Below are 20,466 nucleotides of genomic sequence, written 5' to 3'. Positions count from 1 at the left end.
TGTTAGCCAGGATGGTCTCGATCTCCTGACCTCTTGATCTGCCTGCCTCGGCCTCCCAAAGTGCTGGGATTACAGGCGTGAGCCAACACGCCCGGCCTAAAGTTCATTTTTTAATATAGATACAAACATTTATAAAAAGAGATGGCTAGTAAAATTATTTTTTTGTTGACTTTTTTTTCAAGTTGTATTTCCATTTAAAGTGTACAGTTCAGTAGTTTTTAGCATATTCACAATGTTATACAGCCATGGCTACTACCTAATTTTCATCGCCCCTAAAAGATACCCTGGACCTGTTAGCAATCAATCCCAATTCCTCTCACCACCCGCCCCCCACCTCCTGGCAGTCACTAATATACTTTCTGTTTCTATGGATTTGCCTATTTTCATCTAAATAAATAATCCAATATGGGACCTTTTGTGTCTGGCTTCTTTCTTTCTTTCTTTCTTTCTTTCTTTCTTTCTTTCTTTCTTTCTTTCTTTCTCTCTCTCTTTCTCTCTTTCTCTCTCTTTCTCTCTCTCTCTTTCCTTTCCTTTTCTTTTTTTTTCTTTTCTTTGTTTTTTTGAGACAGAGTTTTGCTCTTGTTGCCCAGGCTGGAGTGCAGTGGCACAATCTTGGCTCACCACAACCTCCGCCTCCTGGGTTCAAGAGATTCTCCTGCCTCAGCCTCCCAAGTAGCTGGGATTACAGGCATGCGCCACCATGCCTGGCTAATTTTGTATTTTTAGTAGAAATGGGGTTTCTCCAAGTTCATCAGGCTAGCCTTGAACTCCAGACCTCAGGTGACCCGCCCACCTTGGCCTCCCAAAGTGCTGGGATTACAGGCGTGAGCCGCCATGCCTGGCCAGCATAATGTTTTCAAAGTTCATCCATGTGACAGCGTGTATCAGTAGTTCATTACTTTGTATTGCCAAATAATTAATTGTATGGATATGCCACATTTTATTTATCCATCCATCCGTTGATGGACACTCAGGTTATTGGGCTATTTTGAATAATGCTGCTATGAATATTTTTGTTACTTGCAAATCTTGAATCTACACATTTTTCTGTGTGGATATTTGTTTTCGGTACTCTTGGGTATACATATACCCAGGAGTTACTGGGTCGAATGGTAAATCTGTGGTTAACGTGTTGTAACACTGCCAGATTACTGTCCTGACTCACTTCATAGGTTACCAAGAGTATGTGTGTGTGTTCCATTTAATTCTCATAAAATTCTGTGAGATTATTATTATCGTGATTTAACAGATGACTAAGTGGAGAATTTTAGGATAAGTGATTTACAGTAGACTAAAGGGCTAATAAGTGATGAAGCTGGTATTTTAGCCCAGATATTTATGTATGTATGTATGTGTGTTTGAGGCGGAGTCTCACTCTGTCACCCAGGCTGTGAGTGCAGTGGTGCAATCTAAGCTCACTGCAGCCTCTGCCTCCAAGGCTCATGCAATTCTCCTGCCTCAGCCTCCCTAGTAGCTGAAATTGCAGGTGCCCGCCACCACACCTGGCTAATTTTTGTATTTTTAGTAGAGACGTGTTTTTGCCATTTTGGCCAGGCTCATCTTGAACTCCTGACCTCAGGTGATCCACCCGCCTCAGCCTTTCAAAGCGCTAGGATTACATGTGTGAGCCACCACACCTAGACCTTGAGTTTAGGTCTCTTTCCACAGTAACACTTCCTCAGTGAGATGAGTCATCACTGTATTTTTTCACATTAGTTTTTCATGCTGTTGTTGGTTTTCCCATCTGCTCTGCTTATTATTAAAAATTGATGTTAATCATTTTCCTGCTTATGAGATAGCACATGGGCTCTTATAAAAGTGTGAGCATTATAGTGCTGTAAGACTTTTTAAAAAGTGATGCAAAACAATCCAGCCCCACAGAGCGCTTGCTATTCATAGCTTGGTGCATGTTGCACTGAAATTTTTTTCAATACATAATAATGTAATCACCTGACGGGTTTTTCCTGTCCACGGCACAGACAAAACCAATTCACTGAGACAGTGGTATTGCAGTAAAGAAGGAGTTTAATCAATATGAGGCTGCCCACAAAGGAGACAGAGTTACTATGCAAATCAGTCTCCTCAAAAGTGTGGAGGTTTGACTTTTTTCCAGGATAGTTTGGTGGGCATGGGGCTAGGAAATGGGTGCTGATTGATTAGGGATGCAGTCATGGAGTGTGGAAAACAGGCCTCATGTGCTGAGGCTGCCTCTGGGTGGGGGCCATTGGACCAGTCGAGTCCCAAAAGTCCAGGTGGAGTCAGTCTGAAGAACTTCTCAAAAGACCAATCTTACATTCTACAATAGTGTTGGTATTAGTAAGAGCAATTGGGGAAGTCCCAAATCTTGTGACCTCCAGCCACATGACTCCTAAGTAGTAAGGGATTATGGAAAGTATGCCTACATCTTAAGCAGAATTCACGCACCTCTCATAATCCTAACCTTGTGGACTTTCATTAGTTTTACAAAGGCAGTTTAGTTTTGGAAAGGGCTGTTATCATCCTTGCTTTAAGGTTAAACAGTCCACAAAATTCCTCCCGAAGTTAGCTTAGCCTGCATCCAGGAATGACCAAGGACAGTTTGGAGGTTAGAAGCAGGATGGCGTCAACTATGTCAGGTTTCTCTCACTGTCGTAATCTTTGCAAAGGCAGTTTTGATAATATACTTTCATAACTATTTCTGTTTTGTTTTTTAACCTATCTGCTGTACATACTGTTTTGCTACTTGCTTATTTTCTTGCTAACGTTATATCTGGGTGGCACATAGCTCTGCCCCATTCTTTCTAAGGTAGCCATCCATCTGTTTGGGAAAATGTGGCCTGAGGATGAGTTCTTCTCAAACTCATTGTGTATGTGAGTCACCTGGGAATTTTGTTGAAATGCAGATTCTTATTGCATAGGCCCAGGGAGGGGCCTGAGATTCTGCATTTCCAGTAAGGTCCCCAGGTGATGTCCATGCTGTGGGTCCATGGACCATTCCATAAGTAGTGAGGACCTAGCTTTTGAAGCCTGGTGGCAGCCATCTGGTTCCTCCCTGCTGAGGCTGTTTTACCATTTCAGAATGAGATGCTGGAGGAAGGACATGAGTATGCGGTCATGCTGTACACCTGGCGCAGCTGTTCCCGGGCCATTCCCCAGGTGAGACTGTCCTTGCTGTGTGTCTCTTTCCCCTCCAGAGGGCATTACTAACCCCGACTTCATCCCCAAACCAGAGAGCTGAGTAAAGCAGGTCCTCTTATCCAAGGAAGAACCTGGAAGACATTCAGAGAGCTTCCCATGAAAGTGATGACAGGGACCCATGTCGAGGGACTTAAAGCACATTTGTTCAATATATTTTATTTCCAAAGCAGTATATGGTAACTACATGACACCAAAACCACTGCAGAGGGTGTGAAGTAAAAAGCAAGATGTTCCCACTGCCTCACCCCAGCCACCCAAACCCACCTCCCGCCGTAGGATGGCCATGTACACTTTGTGACGTACTCTTCTGGATCTTCTTCCTGGCATGAATATTATTTTGTAAATTATTATTTACAAAAATGTATTGTTTCATGTTTCTGTTGTTCTGCCACTTGCTTTTTTCCCCACTTAATTCTTAATTACTGACTTTTTTCGTGTTGACACATACAGATATTTTTATTACCATCAGTGCCATCAGCATGTAATTAGCGGGTCCTATGGCAACAAAGTCAGCAAGCCACAGGTGTGTAAAGAGAAACTATTCCTCCCCCTTCCTCCTAATTCTAGACCCCAGCAATAACTACTATTAATGGTTTGGTTTGCATCCTTTCAGATTTTCTATGCCTGTCTTATATATGAGCACACATGCTGTCTTATTTCACTTAACAAAAATGGGACCTGTCACTTTTTTCACCTGTTTATGGTGACTTTGTTTCCTGGTTACATACAATTGTCTCATTCCTTCTAACAGCTCACAGTGATATTATGTGATTGTAGCATATTTTATCCACTTAATCGTCAACTGGTGGATATTTAGCATGATGCTACCATTGTAAGACTTTCTAAGCAATAGTGTGAAGAATGTCCCTGTGCTTACCTTGGCTCGCCCTTCAGATCCCGTGTATCCATTAGCAGCCTTGGCATGTGCATTGTGAGGATGTCTGCCATGGGTTTCTGATGTGCACACTGGTGAAAACTGCAGAGCAGGGGAAGTGGGCCTGGGTAAGTCTAGGGCAGCTTTGTCCCAGGTGTATCCAGAGCAATGGAAAGAACATTTCTCTCTGCTTAGAATCCAGCTGGACCCTGCTGGAGTGAGGACAGGGGAAAGACTGAAGGAGGGAGAGCTTGCAGATCAACATGAACATGTCAGTAGCTCACGGACAGGGCACAGAACTGAGAAAAAGGAAGGAGGGTTTTGTTCTTGGGACCAACTGGTTCCTTTCCTGCAGCCAATGTCTGGGGAGCATTTCTGCCCCCTCCATCCTGGTGAAGCAGGGGCTACCCAAATCTCCTCTCACTGGGATGAGCAGATCAGTTAATCATCCAAAATCAGGTATATTTGAGAGTGAAAAAGAGCTCTATTAATAAGACCACAGGGCCGCACACGGTGATTCATGCCTGTAATCCCAGCAATTTGGGAGGCTGAGGTGGGAGGATTGCTTGAGCCCAGGAGTTCAAGACCAGCTTGAGCAACATAGTGAGACGCCATCCCTACACAAACTACAAAAATTCACTGGATGTGGTGGTGCATGCCTGAAGTCCCATCTACTTGGGAGGCTGAGTTGGGAGGATCACTTGAGCCTGAGAGGTTGAGGTTTCAGTGAGCCATGATCATGACACTGCCCTCTAGTCTGGATGACAGAGCGAGACCCTGTCTCAAAAACAAAACGAAACAAAAAACAGTAATAAAACAACAGGCGTGAATGCAGGACTACCTGGGCAAACCAGGATGTGTGTGCACCTACCGTCCCCCACAGGTGAAATGCAACGAGCAGCCCAACAGAGTAGAGATCTATGAGAAGACAGTGGAGGTGCTGGAGCCGGAGGTCACCAAGCTCATGAAGTTCATGTATTTTCAGGTGAGTAGGGAGGGGCAGGTCTGCATCTGGAGAACTGAAAAGGCCCCTAGCCTTCTAATCATTGGGGTCTGCAGTTTTTTTGCCATGTTATTTATTCACTCAGCAAATGTTTTTTGACTGTGCCTTACACACCCCTGGGTGAGCAAGACAGATGAGTCTCCCCGCCCTCGTGATTTTCCTCCTAGCGAGTATGTGAGTGTGTTTTGTGTAGGAGGAGAGACAGACAATAAGCAATACACATTAATATTCAGGGAATAATAAATTCTCTGAGTAAAATAACATTTTGAAAAATTCTGGGTGTGCCTGTGATGTGGGTGCTGCTTTAGGGACAGCCTCTCAGGAGGTGGCATTTGAGCTGAGACTCTAGAGAGAGAGACTGACCTGTGGTGACCAGGAGGAAAGGGTTTCAGGCGGACAGTATCATAGAGGCAAAAGCCTTGAGGCTGAGGCTGGAAGGAGCTTGCTGTGTTTAAGGAATAAAATGAAGGGCCTGGGTGTGACGGAAATGGGAAGGTGGGGTGTGGGTATGCAGCCTAGGCGGGGAGCATGGCCTTTGGAGGCAGAGAAGCCCAAGTCACATCCCTGGCCCTTTCACTCTTGAACTGTGTGCTTGTGAGTTATTTAACATCTCTGACACCTTAGGGTTGTTCACCTTGAAAATGACCTGCTTCACAGGTTTATGGTGAGAATAAATGAGGTCTGTTTGTAAAAAGCCAAGTAGGACCCTGGTCAGAGTAGGTTTCACAAATTGCAGCAGCTGTTAACATCATGGACCTGCCTTTGGGAGCCCAAAATCTTTTTGGGAAGGCAGGGCCAAGAGAGAAGAACTATCCAGAAACTGATTGAGTGTGAAACTGAGAATCCCGTGACGAGAGGTATTTACAGAAGGGAGGATCTGGAATAATTTAGAACTATGCTGTCTAGTGCCATAGCTGTTAGCCACATGTGGGTACTTACCTTAATTAAAAAGTGACAACATGAAAAACATAAAGATTAAAACTAAACATGAGTAAAATAAAATTTTAAAATCAAAGCATGAGGTAGGTTGAAAAAAAATGAAACGAAACAATATGAAAAATTCAGTTCCTCAGTAATCCTAGGCACATTGCAAGTGCTGAGTGGCCTTGTGTGATGGTGGCTGTCATATTGGACAGTGCATATATGGACCATTTTCATCCTCACAGAGTATAGTTGGACTTAGACACTGGAAGGAGAAAGTGTGACTTAGTCTTTGAAGGAAAGGACGGACTGGCTGGTTGGGCCTCTCAGGCCTATGGAAGCGGAGTGGAGCTCAAGGGGGGCCATCGTTTCTCTTCCCCCTTCCTTACCTGCTTTCCTTTTCTTCCTCCTCTTTCTTTCTTGTTCTTCCTGGGTTACTACAGTAGCCTCGTTTTGTTGTTGCTGTTCAACTGCCTTTTAAAATTTTTGGTACCAGTTTTATGGACATATACTTAACACATACCATATAATTTGCCCATTTAAAGTGGATAATTTAGCAGTTTTTAATATATTCACAGAATTGTGCATTCATCACCACAGTCAGTTTTATTTATTTATTTATTTTTGAGACAGAGTCTTGCTCTGTCGCCCAGGCTGAAGTGCAGTGACACTGACTCGGCTCACTGCAACCTCAGCCTCCTGGTTTCAAGTGATTCTCCTGCCTCAGCGTCCCTCCTGAGTAGCTGGGACCACGGGTGTGTGCTACCACGCTCAGCTAAAGTTTTTTTTTTTTTTTTTTTTTAACTAGATACGGGGTTTCTCCATGTTGGCCAGCCTGGTCTCAAACTCCTGGCCTCAAATGATCCACCCGCCTTGGTCTCCCAAAGTTCTGGGATTACAGACGTGAGCCACCACACCTGGCCCACAATCAATTTTAGAACATCTTCATTACCCCAAACAGAAATCCCACACCCTTTGGCCGTCACCCCATAATACCCTTATCTCCGCCTGCATCCCAGCCCGAGGTAACCACTAAGCTACTTTATGCCTCCATGGATTTGCCTATTCTGGACATTTCATATAAACTGAATCATACATGTGGTCTTTTGTGTCCATCTGGCTCTTTTCAGTTAGTGTGATGTTTTTAAGGGTCATCCATGTTACAGCATGTGTCAGAATTTCGTTCCTTTTCAGGACTGAATACTATTCCATTGTATGGATATACCATATTTTATTTATCCATTCATCAGTTGATGGACTTTGGTTTATTTCCACTTTGGGGCTATGATGAAGAAACATTGATCATTCACGTACAAGTTTTTGTGTGGACATATGTTTTCATGTCTCTCGAGTAGAGACCTAGGAGTGGAATTGTTGGGTCAGATGGTAACCCCACCTTTAAGCCTTTAAATACCCCCTTAACTATTCTCTCACTTTGATCTTTGCACCCTAGAGTCTGTTCGCCCCACAGCAGCCAATGGGACTTTTTAAAATATAATTCAGGCCATGTTATCTGGCCTCAGAACCTCCCATGTCTCCCCAACTCATGCAGTGCCCAAGCCCGAGCCCTCACAAAGGCCTACAAGAGCCAGTGCCCTGGCCCCATCTCTCTGTCTCCTTGTGCACTCACTCCAGTTCAGCCACCCTGGCTTCCTTCCCATCCCTGGAACACGCCTCAGGGCCTTCACACTGACCATTAAGTTACCCCGTATACCTCTTTTTCCTCCTCTTTCAGCTTCTTTTCCTGAAAGGCACTTCTTGAGGATTCTGTCTCTGATCTTCTTCCTCAGAAGGACAACCCCTCTGAGCCCTTCTCCTCAAGCTTTCCTGGTTTATTTTTCTCCATAGCACTTTACCACGTTCTAATAGAGCTATGCATTGTTTTCTGTCTTCTCTCACTAGAATGTAAACTCCTAGGCCGGGCATGGTGGCTCACACCTGTAATCCCAGCATTTTGGGAGGCTGAGGCAGGCAGATCACTTGAGGTCAGGAGTTCAAGACCAGCCTGGCCAACATGGTGAAACCCAGTCTCTACTGAAAATACAAAAAATTAGCTGGGCATAGTGGTGCATGCCTATAATCTCAGCTACTCGGGAGGCTTAGGCGGGAGAATCACTTGAGCCCGAGAGGTGGAGGTTGCAGTGAGCCGAGATCGCGATACTGCACTCCAGCCTGGTTAACAGTGAAACTCAGTCTCAAAAAACAAACAAACAAACAAAAAAACTAGAATGTAAGCTCCTGAAGGCAGAATTTGCTTGCTTGTCTGCTTTTCTCTTTTGTTTCCTGCTCTACCCCAGGACCTAGAAGGGTGCCTGGCACATAGTAGATGGCCATTAAATAGCTACTAGATGAATGAACCTCTTTTTCTCTCTGCATGTCTCTCTCACTCTTGGTCTCTACTGCCTTATTGACTGGTATCTGACACTGTCCTAGGTGCTGGGAATGCCAAAATAAATAAGACATAATGCTCAGCTAGTGTATGTTGAATGAATGCATTGGTTTGAATCACTTGGGGACAGGTTCCAGGCTCCACTCTAGAAATCAGCTTTGGATTTAAGGACTCCTCTGAGAAAAATTGCGTGGCAGATTTGCCTTTCTCCAGAGGGCTGGCTCTAAGGAGGGCCCTAAAGGAGCCTGGACCCTGCCCCTACAAGAGAGCACAGGAGCACAGTGAGCCACCCCAGGGGATCTTACTCACTGCCCCTCTGCCTCCAGCGCAAGGCCATCGAGCGGTTCTGCAGCGAGGTGAAGCGGCTGTGCCACGCCGAGCGCAGGAAGGACTTTGTCTCTGAGGCCTACCTCCTGACCCTGGGCAAGTTCATCAACATGTTTGCTGTCCTAGATGAGCTAAAGAACATGAAGTGCAGCGTCAAGAATGACCACTCTGCCTACAAAAGGTCAGGGCAACCTCCCCCTCTCCCTTTCCCCAGCCGGGCCCCTCCTCCGGGGCTGCCTGCCAAGTGGAGGAAGAGGATGGAGCCCCTCTCACCTGCTCTTTCTTTGGTACCAAACTAGCCATCCCCCAAATACAGCGGGGCTTGGCCTGATTCAATGTGGTTTGAGGAACAGGGCATAGAGCTGGGCCTTGGAAGAACTTGATCTTTGAAGAGTTTTATGTCTTAAGATAGAATCAAATCCTCATTCCCCCATCTGTGGAGCAGCAGCGTTTTACGTTGCCCCATGTAATATGGGACCAGTAAGATCATCACAGAATGGTTACATAAGTAATTTTCTGCAAGAATCATAAAGTCAATTCAAACAGTGTATGTAAAAGAAGGAAATGAATTGGCTCACAGACAGTCCAGGCACACCTGCACGCAGGCACTCATGATGATGTTAACCTGGGTGCCTCCAGCTCTCAGCTCGACCTCCTCCTCTACACTGGCTTCATTCTCAGGTCCGTGGAATCTTCCAGCAGCTTTCCTCAGGCCAGTGCAGCAACCCCAGCTTCTAAGGAAGGACGGGATGCTGCTTCTTCCAAATTAGTATTTGGAACTCTGAATATCCTCCCGGGGAGGATTGCCTTTGATTCAGCTTGAGTCATATGCTAAACCTTCTATCAGTCACTGGAGGTGTAGAGGTGGGGATACCCTGATGGGATGGTTGCTCGCCTTTGGAGTTCAGGGTCTCCGCCAGCCCTTAAAAAGATTAGCCAGGAAAGGTGTCTCATACCTGTAATCCTAGAGCTTTGGGAGGCCACGGCAGGCAGATCACTTAAGCCTAGGAGTTCGAGACCAGCCTGGGAAACATAGTGAGACCCCGTCTCTCTTTTTAAATTAAAACAAACAAACAAAAAAAGAGGACTGAAAGTAGGGGAGGAGTCGTTCCAGAAACCAGTATACAGCCACCCAGAAGTCTCTTGAGAAGGATTTGCTGTGCCTCTGATAAAAGCATCTTCCTGGGCTACAAGGTAACCAGAGAAAACAGACTGATTCTCACAAGTTTACCTTCCTGAGTCAACTGTGACATCTGGTGGTGTCCAGCAGGCAGGGCCCCATCTCAAGGCTGATTTAGAAGTTGACAGCTTTACAAAGTTTTTTTGTTTTGTTTTGTTTTGTTTTGTTTTTTTGAGATGGAGTCTCACTCTGTCACCCAGGCTGGAGTGCAGTGTGCAATCGCAACCTCTGTCAGGTTCAAGCGATTCTCTTGCCTCAGCCACCAGAGTAGCTAGGACTGCAGGTGCCTGCCACCATGCCTGGCTAAGTTTTGTATTTTTAATAGAGACGAGGGTTCACCATATTGGCCAGGCTGGTCTCGAACTCCTGACCTTGTGATCCGCCTGCCTTGGCCTCCCAAAGTGCTTTTTATGGGTAGCTTATTGCATAATATCTTCTACCAAATTTTCCCCAGCTGCAGCCAGACTGCTTCTGTCATGGCCGCAAATGAGATTCTCTGCGGCCCAGCTAGGTCATGAGCAAGACGGGGTGTCTTGTCTGTTTTCACAGTTCGTGATGACGCAGGTGGCACCATCTCCAGGTTAGGCTGGGAAGTCAGGCAGCCGCAGCTTTCTCCCATCAAGTCCTGCTTGTGTTCCCTGTGCCCGTCATCCCGTCACCTAAAATTCTGTGAGGTTCCATAGACTTCTGTTTTCTATACAATGCTTTGCTTTGGAAATGTTGAAGTTTTCCTATAAATAATGGAATACACAACAGGTGCATTCTAGCATCCTACCTGTACTGCTTCTCCATAACTTACCATGCAGCCTCACAGGAGGTCACAGGAGGGTACAAGGATGATCATTTTACTCCCTGTTTCACCACTCCTGGGTGGTTGATGGGGTGTTAGTTCCCCTTAAGCTATCTGAGATTTCAGAGATTTTTAGTACATTCCTGCCTTTTAATTTAAGGAGTCCTTATTACAAGGGTGTAGACAGCCTCAAAGCAAATGACTTCAGAACACACTCTGTTTCAACATTAGCATTGCCTGGGATATTCAGAGCTCATTAACTTCCAGGATGGTGTCACTCTGGGTTAGGTGGGCATGGGAGCCTGTGAGGCATGGTTTAGGCTGTTGTGCCTGGACAGTCCTCTCTGCAGCACCCACTATCTGTGTTTCAGGGCGGCACAGTTCCTGCGGAAGATGGCGGATCCCCAGTCTATCCAGGAGTCGCAGAACCTTTCCATGTTCCTGGCCAACCACAACAGGATCACCCAGGTGAGGGAAGACTCCTTGTTAAGCCTGACCTGGTGTCTCGGGATTACAGGCAGGCATGTAGGGGTTGGGTGGACCACGAGCCCAAGCAGACAAGCTCAGTCTGCAGCTTCCGTCTCTGCTGCCCTCTGTGAGAGTGAAATGCAGCTGAGGACTTAAACCTCTCCTCCCAACCCCAGGTGGCCCATTCACCCTCTCCAGTTGTCATTCTCGTGAAGCCCTCTCAGCCAGTGCTCTGACCCTGCGTCAGGGTTGAGAACGTGGGGTCTGGAGTTAGGCAGCCTTGTTTTCTAATCCTAGACCACCACTGACCCACTCTGTAAGACCTGGGGCCAATCTAAGCCTCAGTTTCCTCATCTGTAAAATGGGTCTGTTATTTTGAGACTATTATGAGAACCCATCTCATAGGACTGTTGTGAGAAATAAATGATACCAGTATATGAAGAGTCCTTAGCATGCAGATCCTGACAGATGTTCAGGGCCTAGGAAGACATAGTTGTTATTGCTGCCACTGCTTTGCCAGGGCACTCCCCTCAGCTGCCATTTTCCCATTTTGCCCAACATAAGCAAGAAAGCATCACTTGTCTTGCTTTCTGTCACTTCAGCCTAAACAGGCTCTAGCAAGAATGTCTGCAGGACTCAGGACAAAACTGAGGGGATCCTCCATCTTCCAAGGGTATTCACGCTCAAATCCATATCACAGAGGCCCTTGGGTTGACAGGGCCCTTGCCACTCTTTGGTAACTGCAGAAAGCTGTTCAGTCACTGAGGCCTCAGGTTTTCTTTCTCTTGCCTGTGGGAAGTACCAGCAGTGTCCTTCTCTGCATACCCTGCAGGGTCCTGGTTGGTCCCTTTGGAGAGAAAGGGCCTGGAGTGGGGACCTCAGACCCTTCTCTAATAGATGTTTTTCTACTGCTGTGTCCTGCCGGGAGGGAGACACCTGCCCCACTCCCCACTGCCAGCTCTCCTCCCCCGGGTGGGGTTTTGCTGCCATTGTCTGAGAAGACATCCTAGATAAACCCACGTCCTCCAAGCTGAGCTGAAATGACAAGAAGCCTATTGCTGTAAAACTGAGCTGCTTTTTAGCTCAGGCCAGGAAAGCACTTTCTAACCATCAGAACTGCCTGGGAATTAAATAGGGGGATGAGTTCCTTGCCATGGGAGGTGTGCAGGAGTACTGTGGGGACATCGAGGAGAGGATTCAGGCATCAGGTGCCAGCTGGCATGCAGGCTGCCCTCCCTGGAGCTGTGATTCCTGGCCATCAGTGGGGACCACACCTGGCAGCTGTGGGCCTTCTGCAGGGGTGCAGGTGAGGGCACAGGATACATGCACTGCCTAACCTGAGGGTGGCGCTGCTGTTCAGTGTCTCCACCAGCAACTGGAAGTGATCCCAGGCTATGAGGAGCTGCTGGCTGACATTGTCAATATCTGCGTGGATTACTACGAGAACAAGATGTACCTGACCCCCAGTGAGAAACACATGCTCCTCAAGGTAAAACTCCCCTGAGGCCACACCCATGGGGCCTGGGCTTACCCTCTCACCTTCTTCTTATTAAAAATCCTTTTTAAAAAACAATGTTTCTTTTTTCTTAAACATTGATACAGATCTTACTGCACATAATGATTTGTAGCCTGTTCCTTTCCTGTAGTATAATATACCATAGTCACCTTTCCAGAAGTCGTTAAGGCTATTTCTACAATGTTATGTTTAATGACTGCCAAGTATTCCATTGTATTGGAACATTGTCATGTAACATATCCCCTGTGGTTGGATATTTGTTTGCTAAACTTCGTTGAACACCCTTGTAGCCGTTTTTGTTCACAGCTTTTTGTCAAGGCCAACTTCCTAGAGGAGGAATTGCTGGCTCAAAGGGAAAACAGAATAAATCTTTTTTTTTTTTTTTTTTTCATTAGTTTTTGGGGAACCAGGTGTTTTGTTGCATGGAAAAGTTCTTTGCTGGTAATTTCTGAGATTTTGGTGCACCCGTCACCCAAGCAGTGTATGCTGCACCCAAAGTGTAGTCCCTCACCCACCTCCCTGCCTTTTCCCCAATTCTCCAAAGTCTATTATATCATTCTTATACCTGGGCACCCTCGTAGCTTAGATCCCACTTATAAATGAGAACATACAACATTTGGTTTTTTAATTCCTGCATTACTGAACTTAGAATAATAGCCTCCAACTCCATACAGGTTGCTGTGAATGCCATTATTTTGTTCCTTTTTATGGCTTAGTAGTATTTCATGATGTGTATATAGAACACATTTTCTTTATCTGCTTGTTGGTTGATGGGCATTTAGGTTGGTTCCATATTTTTGCAATTGTGAATTGTGCTGCTATAAACATGTGCGCAAGTGTCTTTTTCATACAGTAACTTCTTTTTCTCTGGATAGACACCCAGTAGTAGGATTGCTGGATCAAATGGTAATTCTACTTTTAGTTCTTTAAGGAATCTCCATACTAGAAAACAAAATAAATCTTCAAGCTTTTGCTACATTTTGCCAAAGTGATCACAATTGTTTCATCAATTGTTTCAAATTCTCTGGCCCTCCACACTCGGACTTCCCTGCCTTCTTCCCTCTCTGTTCCCCACCCTCTTCAATCTGGCCTTCACATGGTTTTGCCACATGGGTAGTTTGTATTAGTGAACTCAGATGCCACCATCTGGCACTGTCTGCTCTTATGCAGAAAAGGATGAAGTTCATTCTGCAGAACAAAAATGTACCCACAGAGTGGCTCACGCCTGTAATCCTAGTGCTTTGGGAGGCCAAGGTAGAAGGATCACTTGAACCCAGGAGTTTGAGACAACACAGTGGAACACCATCTTTATAGACAAATACAAAAATTAGCCAACGGTAGCGTGCATCTGTAGTCACAGCTTCTCAGGAGGCTGAGGTAAGAGAATGGCTTGAGCCCAGTAGGTTGAGGCTGCAGTGAGCCGTGATCATATCACTGCACTCCAGCTTGGGCGGGGTAGTGGGGGAACAGAGTGAGACCATCTCAAAAAAAAAAAAAAAAAAAAAAAAACCAGTAAATGCACCCACAGGGGAAGCAACCCTAGCAGTACCCTGCTGCATCCTGTTCATGTCAGGTGAGAAACAGAGGCACAGAGAGAAGTGACTTTCTCACGGTCAGTGAGAAAGTGACACAGCTGCTCAGGCCCCCTTCTGCATACATTTTAAAAGGAGCAAAACAAGCCAGCATTCAAGAAACTGTTAGAAGGGTTGGAATCAAGAATGTCAACCCACTCAGAGGGCAAAATCAGGAAGTTTTTTTTTTTTTTTAATTAAAGTCACCAGCGGCTCCTTGGAAACTTTTACATTGTCCTTTCTGTGGAGAAAGAGATGGATACTTTCACATTCACTACCTGTTCAAGTATTCATCAGATGCCTGTGTTGTGCCACACCCTGGGATACAGCAAGGAGCTAGGAGCAGCCCTTTCTCTCAGGATCTAAATGCAGAAATGTTGTCAACAGATTCTGTTCAGCTCCTGTCTCTGCTGCTTAGCTGTGTGGCCTTAGCGAGCTGTCTAACCTCCTTGTGTCTCTGATTCCTCATCTGTAGAATAAGGTTATTGCAGAGAACTTGACTTGAGAAAATAATGCTTATTAACGCTCTGAGCACAGACTCAGGCCCATAGTAAGGGCTGAAGAAGTAGCTGCCATAGTAATACACTGAATTTCTTGTTGAAATTAGACTTCTATTTCCTGCCTTTGTTTGAAGATGCATAGGTTTTTATAATATAATGTGCGTCTCTACGGAGTGTGTGTGTGTGTGTATGTGTGTGTGTGACATATACAGACTTACCTTTTTGTTTTTAAACTTTTCCAGCGGATGTGATTAGTTTCTATGCTGTGCCCCCTTCTCATTCTAGGTGATGGGCTTTGGCCTCTACCTAATGGATGGAAATGTCAGTAACATTTACAAACTGGATGCCAAGAAGAGAATTAATCTTAGCAAAATTGATAAATTCTTTAAGGTCAGCAACTGGGGCTGGGGCTGGGCAGAGGGCTGAGGTTACCAGAGCTCAGATGTCTTTGGGGGAAAGGGATGAAATTAGCCAGAAAACTGTCAGGTTTTTTTAATTGAGCTGTAGCTCCAAAGATCCCAAGAGTAGAAAGAGGGAGAGAATAGAACAGCAGGGCCTCCAGCTGCCATCGATGGAGGCATTTATGCCCTAGAAGGCTGTTGCATGAAAGCCACACATAGTTCCAAGTTTCAGGATTCAGCTGGGATTTGGCTAGGAGGAGGCCCTGTGCTTCTTTTTGAATGCTGCTTTTTTTTTTTTCCTGAAGTCCCTTGGCACTTAACGAGGTGCATCCCAGAAGACAGCACCTGCTCTAATTTCCAGTATAAATCAGAGCTCACAGAAGTAGAATGATTAAAGACTGGATTTTAAATTGGTTTACATTTGCAGAATCACAGCCTCTCACCTGGTACATCAGGGGCCACCTCAGCTTGCCCTTACCTCTGGATAGAATGCCTCAGCAACATCCGTCACATACTCACTCTATTTCAGTGCCTCTGAGAGTTGATCTTTTGGCTCCAGATCTTTAAAAATTTGCAGTTAAACTAAGCCTCTTAGAATTTTGCAAAGGAATCTTACACTTTGGAATTAACTTCCCATGTTCTCAATTTATTCTAGCATTGGGCACTGTGGGCATGGAGCAAGCCTGAGAGGTCAGATGTGGGAAAGCCCAGATTAATATTCACAGCAAAACTCCTTAGTGGTGTGACATGCAGGGCACTAGATTGGGCCTGAGTCCCACTGACTCTTCAAGGTTAAGGAAAAGGAACATAAATCACTAAGAGGAATTCTGTGCCTTGGCTTTGCTTGTTTTCAAGGGTGGAACTTTTACTTTTCTCTAGAGTTGCCCCAAATGAAAATAGGACTCATTTTGGGAGACCCTTGCAAAATCTTCCTAAGTCAGCATGAATGAGATGAGGGTCGAAGAAAGAGAATACAACCTTTCCCTTGGCAGACCTGGGTGTAAGTCTGGCTCTGCCACTTAATAGCTGGATGACTTTGGGAAAGTCGCTAAATCACTCTGAAACTGAGTTCCAAGTCTGGAAAATGTGAATACCAAGGGTATGGGCTCTGTAGGGTTCCCTGGAGGATTCAGTGGGGTTACCATAGATAACTCAGAGCCCTGGGTTGTATAATCCTGGCTTTTTCTAGCTGGTCTGACTTTGTGAAAAATCACTTAAGCTGTGTAAGCTTCAGTTTCTTCTCTGAAATGGGAATGATAATAGTACAGACTTCACAGGGCTCTTGTATGGCTTGAGATACTGTTTTTAAAGTGCTTGTCTTAGTACCTAGTGCATGAGAAGCACACAATAAATACCAGCCTCCCTGCCATTTGCCTTGGTTTTTGGTCTGGAGTTGTTTGCTCTCTGGTGTTAGGTATTACTATGGTTTTAATTGCTTTGCAAGTACAGACTTTCTCAGGAAGACTAACAGCACTCAGACACCTGCTTCTAGCCCAGAATTCATAGCAGCAAGGATGTTTTAAGCCAGGGAAGATTGGAGCGGAAAGGACCCTGCACTGGGCAGCCGTCCATCCAGTCCTTGGCCTTCACCCATGCTGTTGGCTGAGTGACCTTGGACAAGTCACTTTGCCTCTCTGGGCTCCATTGCCTAGAACATAGAGTTGGTTGGAGGCAGGGGAGGACCTGTACGTGACTAGGGTTCCTTTTGACTTCAGAGTCACATGGTAGCATCATTGGAAGCAGAAACTAGGGGTCGGCCCCCAGGCATACACAGAGGCCTGCCTCCCCCGGTGGGGTGGCAGCGAAGGCGGCCGCCCCAGCCCCTCCTCAGCATCTCACGAGCTGTGTTTGCTTCCTTTGCAGCAGCTGCAGGTGGTGCCCCTTTTCGGCGACATGCAGATAGAGCTGGCCAGATACATTAAGACCAGTGCTCACTATGAAGAGAACAAGTCCAAGTGAGTGCCTGCCGTAATGTCTCTCGGCTCCCGCGAGGATGCCCAGCCCGGGCAGGGAGCCGAGGGGCCACTTCAGCCCCTCCTCCCTCCCCAGAGTCCTGGGCAGGTGGATTCCATCAATCAGAATACAGGTGCCGGCCGGAGGGGGAGCCGCGAGGGTGCTCTGAGCCCTTTTGTATCCACCCTTTGCTGCCAGGTTCAAAAGGGCTCAGAGCACAGCCACGCCCCTTGTCCAGCCCAGCAGTGACTCGCATGTCCTTGCAGCAGGACAGCAGAAGTCCACCTCCTCCTCTGGAGGAGTGGCCAGCCCTCAGTGGTCCGGTGAGGATAGGTGGCGTTGTTCCTCCTCGTGCTGATTCTCTCAGGTTAGATGACCGTGTGCTAAGTCCATCGTGGAGTCGTGAATTGGGTGGGCAGCCTCACCTTCAGCCACTTTATAAACCACAATTCTAGGTCATCTATACAAAGACCTGGGGTGTCAGTGCCTCACTGAAGTTGGGGGGCTCCAACCTCGGCTGCCCCTTTGGTCTCTGAGGCTGTTAGGGAGGTTCCTCCTGTGTGCTTCTCACCCAGAGTTGTGGCTTTTCCACACAGAGGGGAACCAGCTGTCCTTTAGTCAAGGGTGAGTGTATTGGCATCTTAAAAAGATACAAATGGAGTGTCCTTGAACTGCATCTGCTTGGAGCCTCTGCAAATGAGTGTCCAAAGGAAAGCTCGTGTAGTTGCTTCATCACCCTCTGGCTGCTAGCGCGTGAGGGGGTTTTGCAGGAAAAGCAGGGAATGGAGAATGTGAACTCATTCCTCACTTTTCCCTGCCTGACTTCTCGACCAGCTGAAGCTGGCTGGGAGCAGTGACTGGGGCGGGGTGTGAGGGGCTGCGTGCTCCCCTCTCCACAGGTAACTCTCTGAGTGATACTGAAGGGAGGCCTGAGGAAGGCTGTCACTGTTCTGCCGTTCTTATGAGGGGCATGTCAGGGCTCCTTTTGAAATACTAAATTCTCCCTAGAATCTTTTTTCTGCCTTGTCTGGTGCTTGTGCTTCGTCTGTCTGCTGGGTCACCAGCACCTGAGGGTAGAAGAGGGGGTGGTGGTTTTTCTCTTGGGCATGGAGAGTGAAGATGTTCATTCATTCATTTCCTCTCTGACTTAAGATGGTTTTCCTAATGACATCTTTTCACAAGGAGTGGAAAAGAGGCGGAGGGAAGGAGGAAAGAGAGTGGAGAGAGAAGGAGAGAAGGGGGCGAAAGGTAGAGGGAGTGGGTGGAGGGAGGGGCCGCCCCCATGTCTCAGAGTGACCCTGGCTTCCCCACCACATGTGCTTCCATGTTGCCAGGGCGCTGTTGGAAAAGGCACAGTCACATTCAGATTTTTGCAATCTCAGCCCAAAGGGCCCCCAAAGCCAGCTTCAACTGCAGAGTGTCTGTGCTCTCAGAGTGGGTAGGCTGGTTTTGGAGGTTGCCCACCTTGCTTTTTCTGTGCTTGGATTCCACCCCTTTGTAGCCCTAGAGACGCTGTCTTCCCTCCCTTACATTACTGGTAAGTATTATGGACCAGGTATCTGGAAAGGCCTACAGTTGGGTCCTAGATGAGGCCAGCCCCGAGGAGGAGGAGGAGGAGGAAGGACTGTTCCACTAGGCCTGAAGCTCCCACAGTGTTGGACTTAGCAGGCTCTCTTGCTGAGGCGGCTGGGATACCATTTGGTGTCACCCAGGGGAGTTGGCCATGTGGGCTGAGCACCAGGAGCAGCTAATGCCTGTCCCACCCAGGCGCCTGAGGCTGGGACCCTCTCCGACCCCATAATTTTCTACCCAGGTGGACGTGCACCCAGAGCAGCATCAGCCCCCAGTACAATATCTGTGAGCAGATGGTTCAGATCCGGGATGACCATATCCGCTTCATCTCCGAGCTTGCTCGCTATAGCAACAGTGAGGTGAGCACACAGGCTGCTGGGAAGCAGGCCCATGGGCCCAGGACCAGAAGGGTAAGGAGCAGCCAGGAAAGAACGTGGATCCACAGAACACTGGAGAGTAGGAGGGAGGGAGGCAGGAGGGTAAAGTGGCCAACAGCAGGGGTTTTAGAGCCAAGCAGACTGGGGTGAATTCCGGTGGTGCTGCTGCCCTTTGCAAGTTATTCAACATCTCTCTGCTTCAGTTTCCTCATCTGTGAATTGAAGGTGATAACAGTATCTATCCTGAAAGGTTCATTGAGAGGATAAAAGATATGGCAGATAATAAAGGCCTGGTGATGGTTAGTTCTGCCTGTACATGGTAAGTGACGCAAACCATCACCATGCTGGATGGCAAGAAAACAGAACACTCATACTCATAACATTACCTAAATGTTTTTAAACTACACAGCAATAAATTATCATTGTAAAAAAAAAATCACTAATATACTTAAGGGCAGATGAAGGTCATAAAAATCTCCACTAATACTGATAATTACATTTTGCTTAATTTTTCCTTTTTTAAAAACTTTTTTTTTTTAATGGAGACATGATCAGTGCACAAACCTCAGGAAAGAACACAAATAAGCAAAAGGAGAGAAAATCACATAAAATCCTACCATCCCAGAACCAACGAAGACTGGTATTTGGATGTATATATCCTTCTGGTTCTCATCCCATACATACCCTCCTAACACATGAATATGCTGTTTGATAAACACTGATCCCCTGACTCAGATTCCTTTATTACATAGCACTCGTGGGTGACTGTGCACTGACCCACGTATGCTCACTGCTTCCACCATGTGGCTAACAGCCATGGTGACTCTACTTTACAAACCCCAACTCAGGAGATGCCTTTGATCACACAGCAACGTACCTGAAATGGGGACAGTCTGACAAAAGCAAGGACTCATGGCCATTAGACCATGACTTGTAGTCATTAGACTTGTGGCCCACAGGGACCAAGGTCAAGCCCAGACCTTTAGCTTTCTAAACATATGTACCAATCAATTGAACTGAAGTTACAGGAATAACTTATTTTGAGTGCTAGAGCTCTTTAAAAAAAATTTTAAAAATATGTTATTTCGTTTTTAAAAATAGAGGCAGGATCTCATTATGTTATCCAGGCTGGTCTTATACTCCTGGACTCAAGTGATTCTCCTGCCTCAGCCTCCCCAGGTGCTGGGATTACAGGCATGAGCCACTGCCCCCAGCCAGAGCTCTTTATTCCTACTCACATTTTGATGTGGTCTAAGAATGAGTCTGGCCAAAGATATTTTTTAAAATTATATGCTCTGTACATGTTGATTCTCATTATTCACAGGAGTTCTGTAAAGTGGCCATGAACTCTGAAGTAGCAAATACTAAATCATTGCTCCAAGAAGAAATCAGAGTTACAGCCCTGTGAGCCTCTGGTCACAACATTTTCATCAACTGATCCTTACAT

General features: G+C 46.3%; 1 protein-coding gene across 7 annotated transcripts in view; it reads left to right on the top strand.

Annotated features, from left to right (window-relative positions):
• CYFIP2 (cytoplasmic FMR1 interacting protein 2) overlaps nucleotides 1–20,466 on the top strand; it is a 136,490-nt gene that overhangs the window by 26,903 nt on the left and 89,121 nt on the right. For 2 of the 7 annotated variants that reach the window (XM_017854394.1, XM_017854395.1), the window contains exons 4-11: nucleotides 3,058–3,135; nucleotides 4,935–5,036; nucleotides 8,691–8,872; nucleotides 11,033–11,129; nucleotides 12,490–12,618; nucleotides 15,002–15,106; nucleotides 16,981–17,072; nucleotides 18,884–19,052. In XM_017854394.1, the coding sequence (XP_017709883.1) occupies nucleotides 3,058–3,135; nucleotides 4,935–5,036; nucleotides 8,691–8,872; nucleotides 11,033–11,129; nucleotides 12,490–12,618; nucleotides 15,002–15,106; nucleotides 16,981–17,072; nucleotides 18,884–19,052 (954 nt within the window). Of the gene's footprint in view, nucleotides 1–3,057; nucleotides 3,136–3,676; nucleotides 3,701–4,934; nucleotides 5,037–8,690; nucleotides 8,873–11,032; nucleotides 11,130–12,489; nucleotides 12,619–15,001; nucleotides 15,107–16,980; nucleotides 17,073–18,883; nucleotides 19,053–20,466 lie in introns of those variants that run through there. The other 5 variants (XM_017854400.1, XM_017854396.1, XM_017854399.1 and 2 more) reach the window with 4 other exon arrangements.

This window comes from Rhinopithecus bieti, unplaced genomic scaffold, assembly GCF_001698545.2.
Source record: "Rhinopithecus bieti isolate Rb0 unplaced genomic scaffold, ASM169854v2 scaffold_38833, whole genome shotgun sequence".
Taxonomy (NCBI): Eukaryota; Metazoa; Chordata; class Mammalia; order Primates; family Cercopithecidae; genus Rhinopithecus; species Rhinopithecus bieti.
This window is presented reverse-complemented; position numbering and strand designations above follow the sequence as displayed.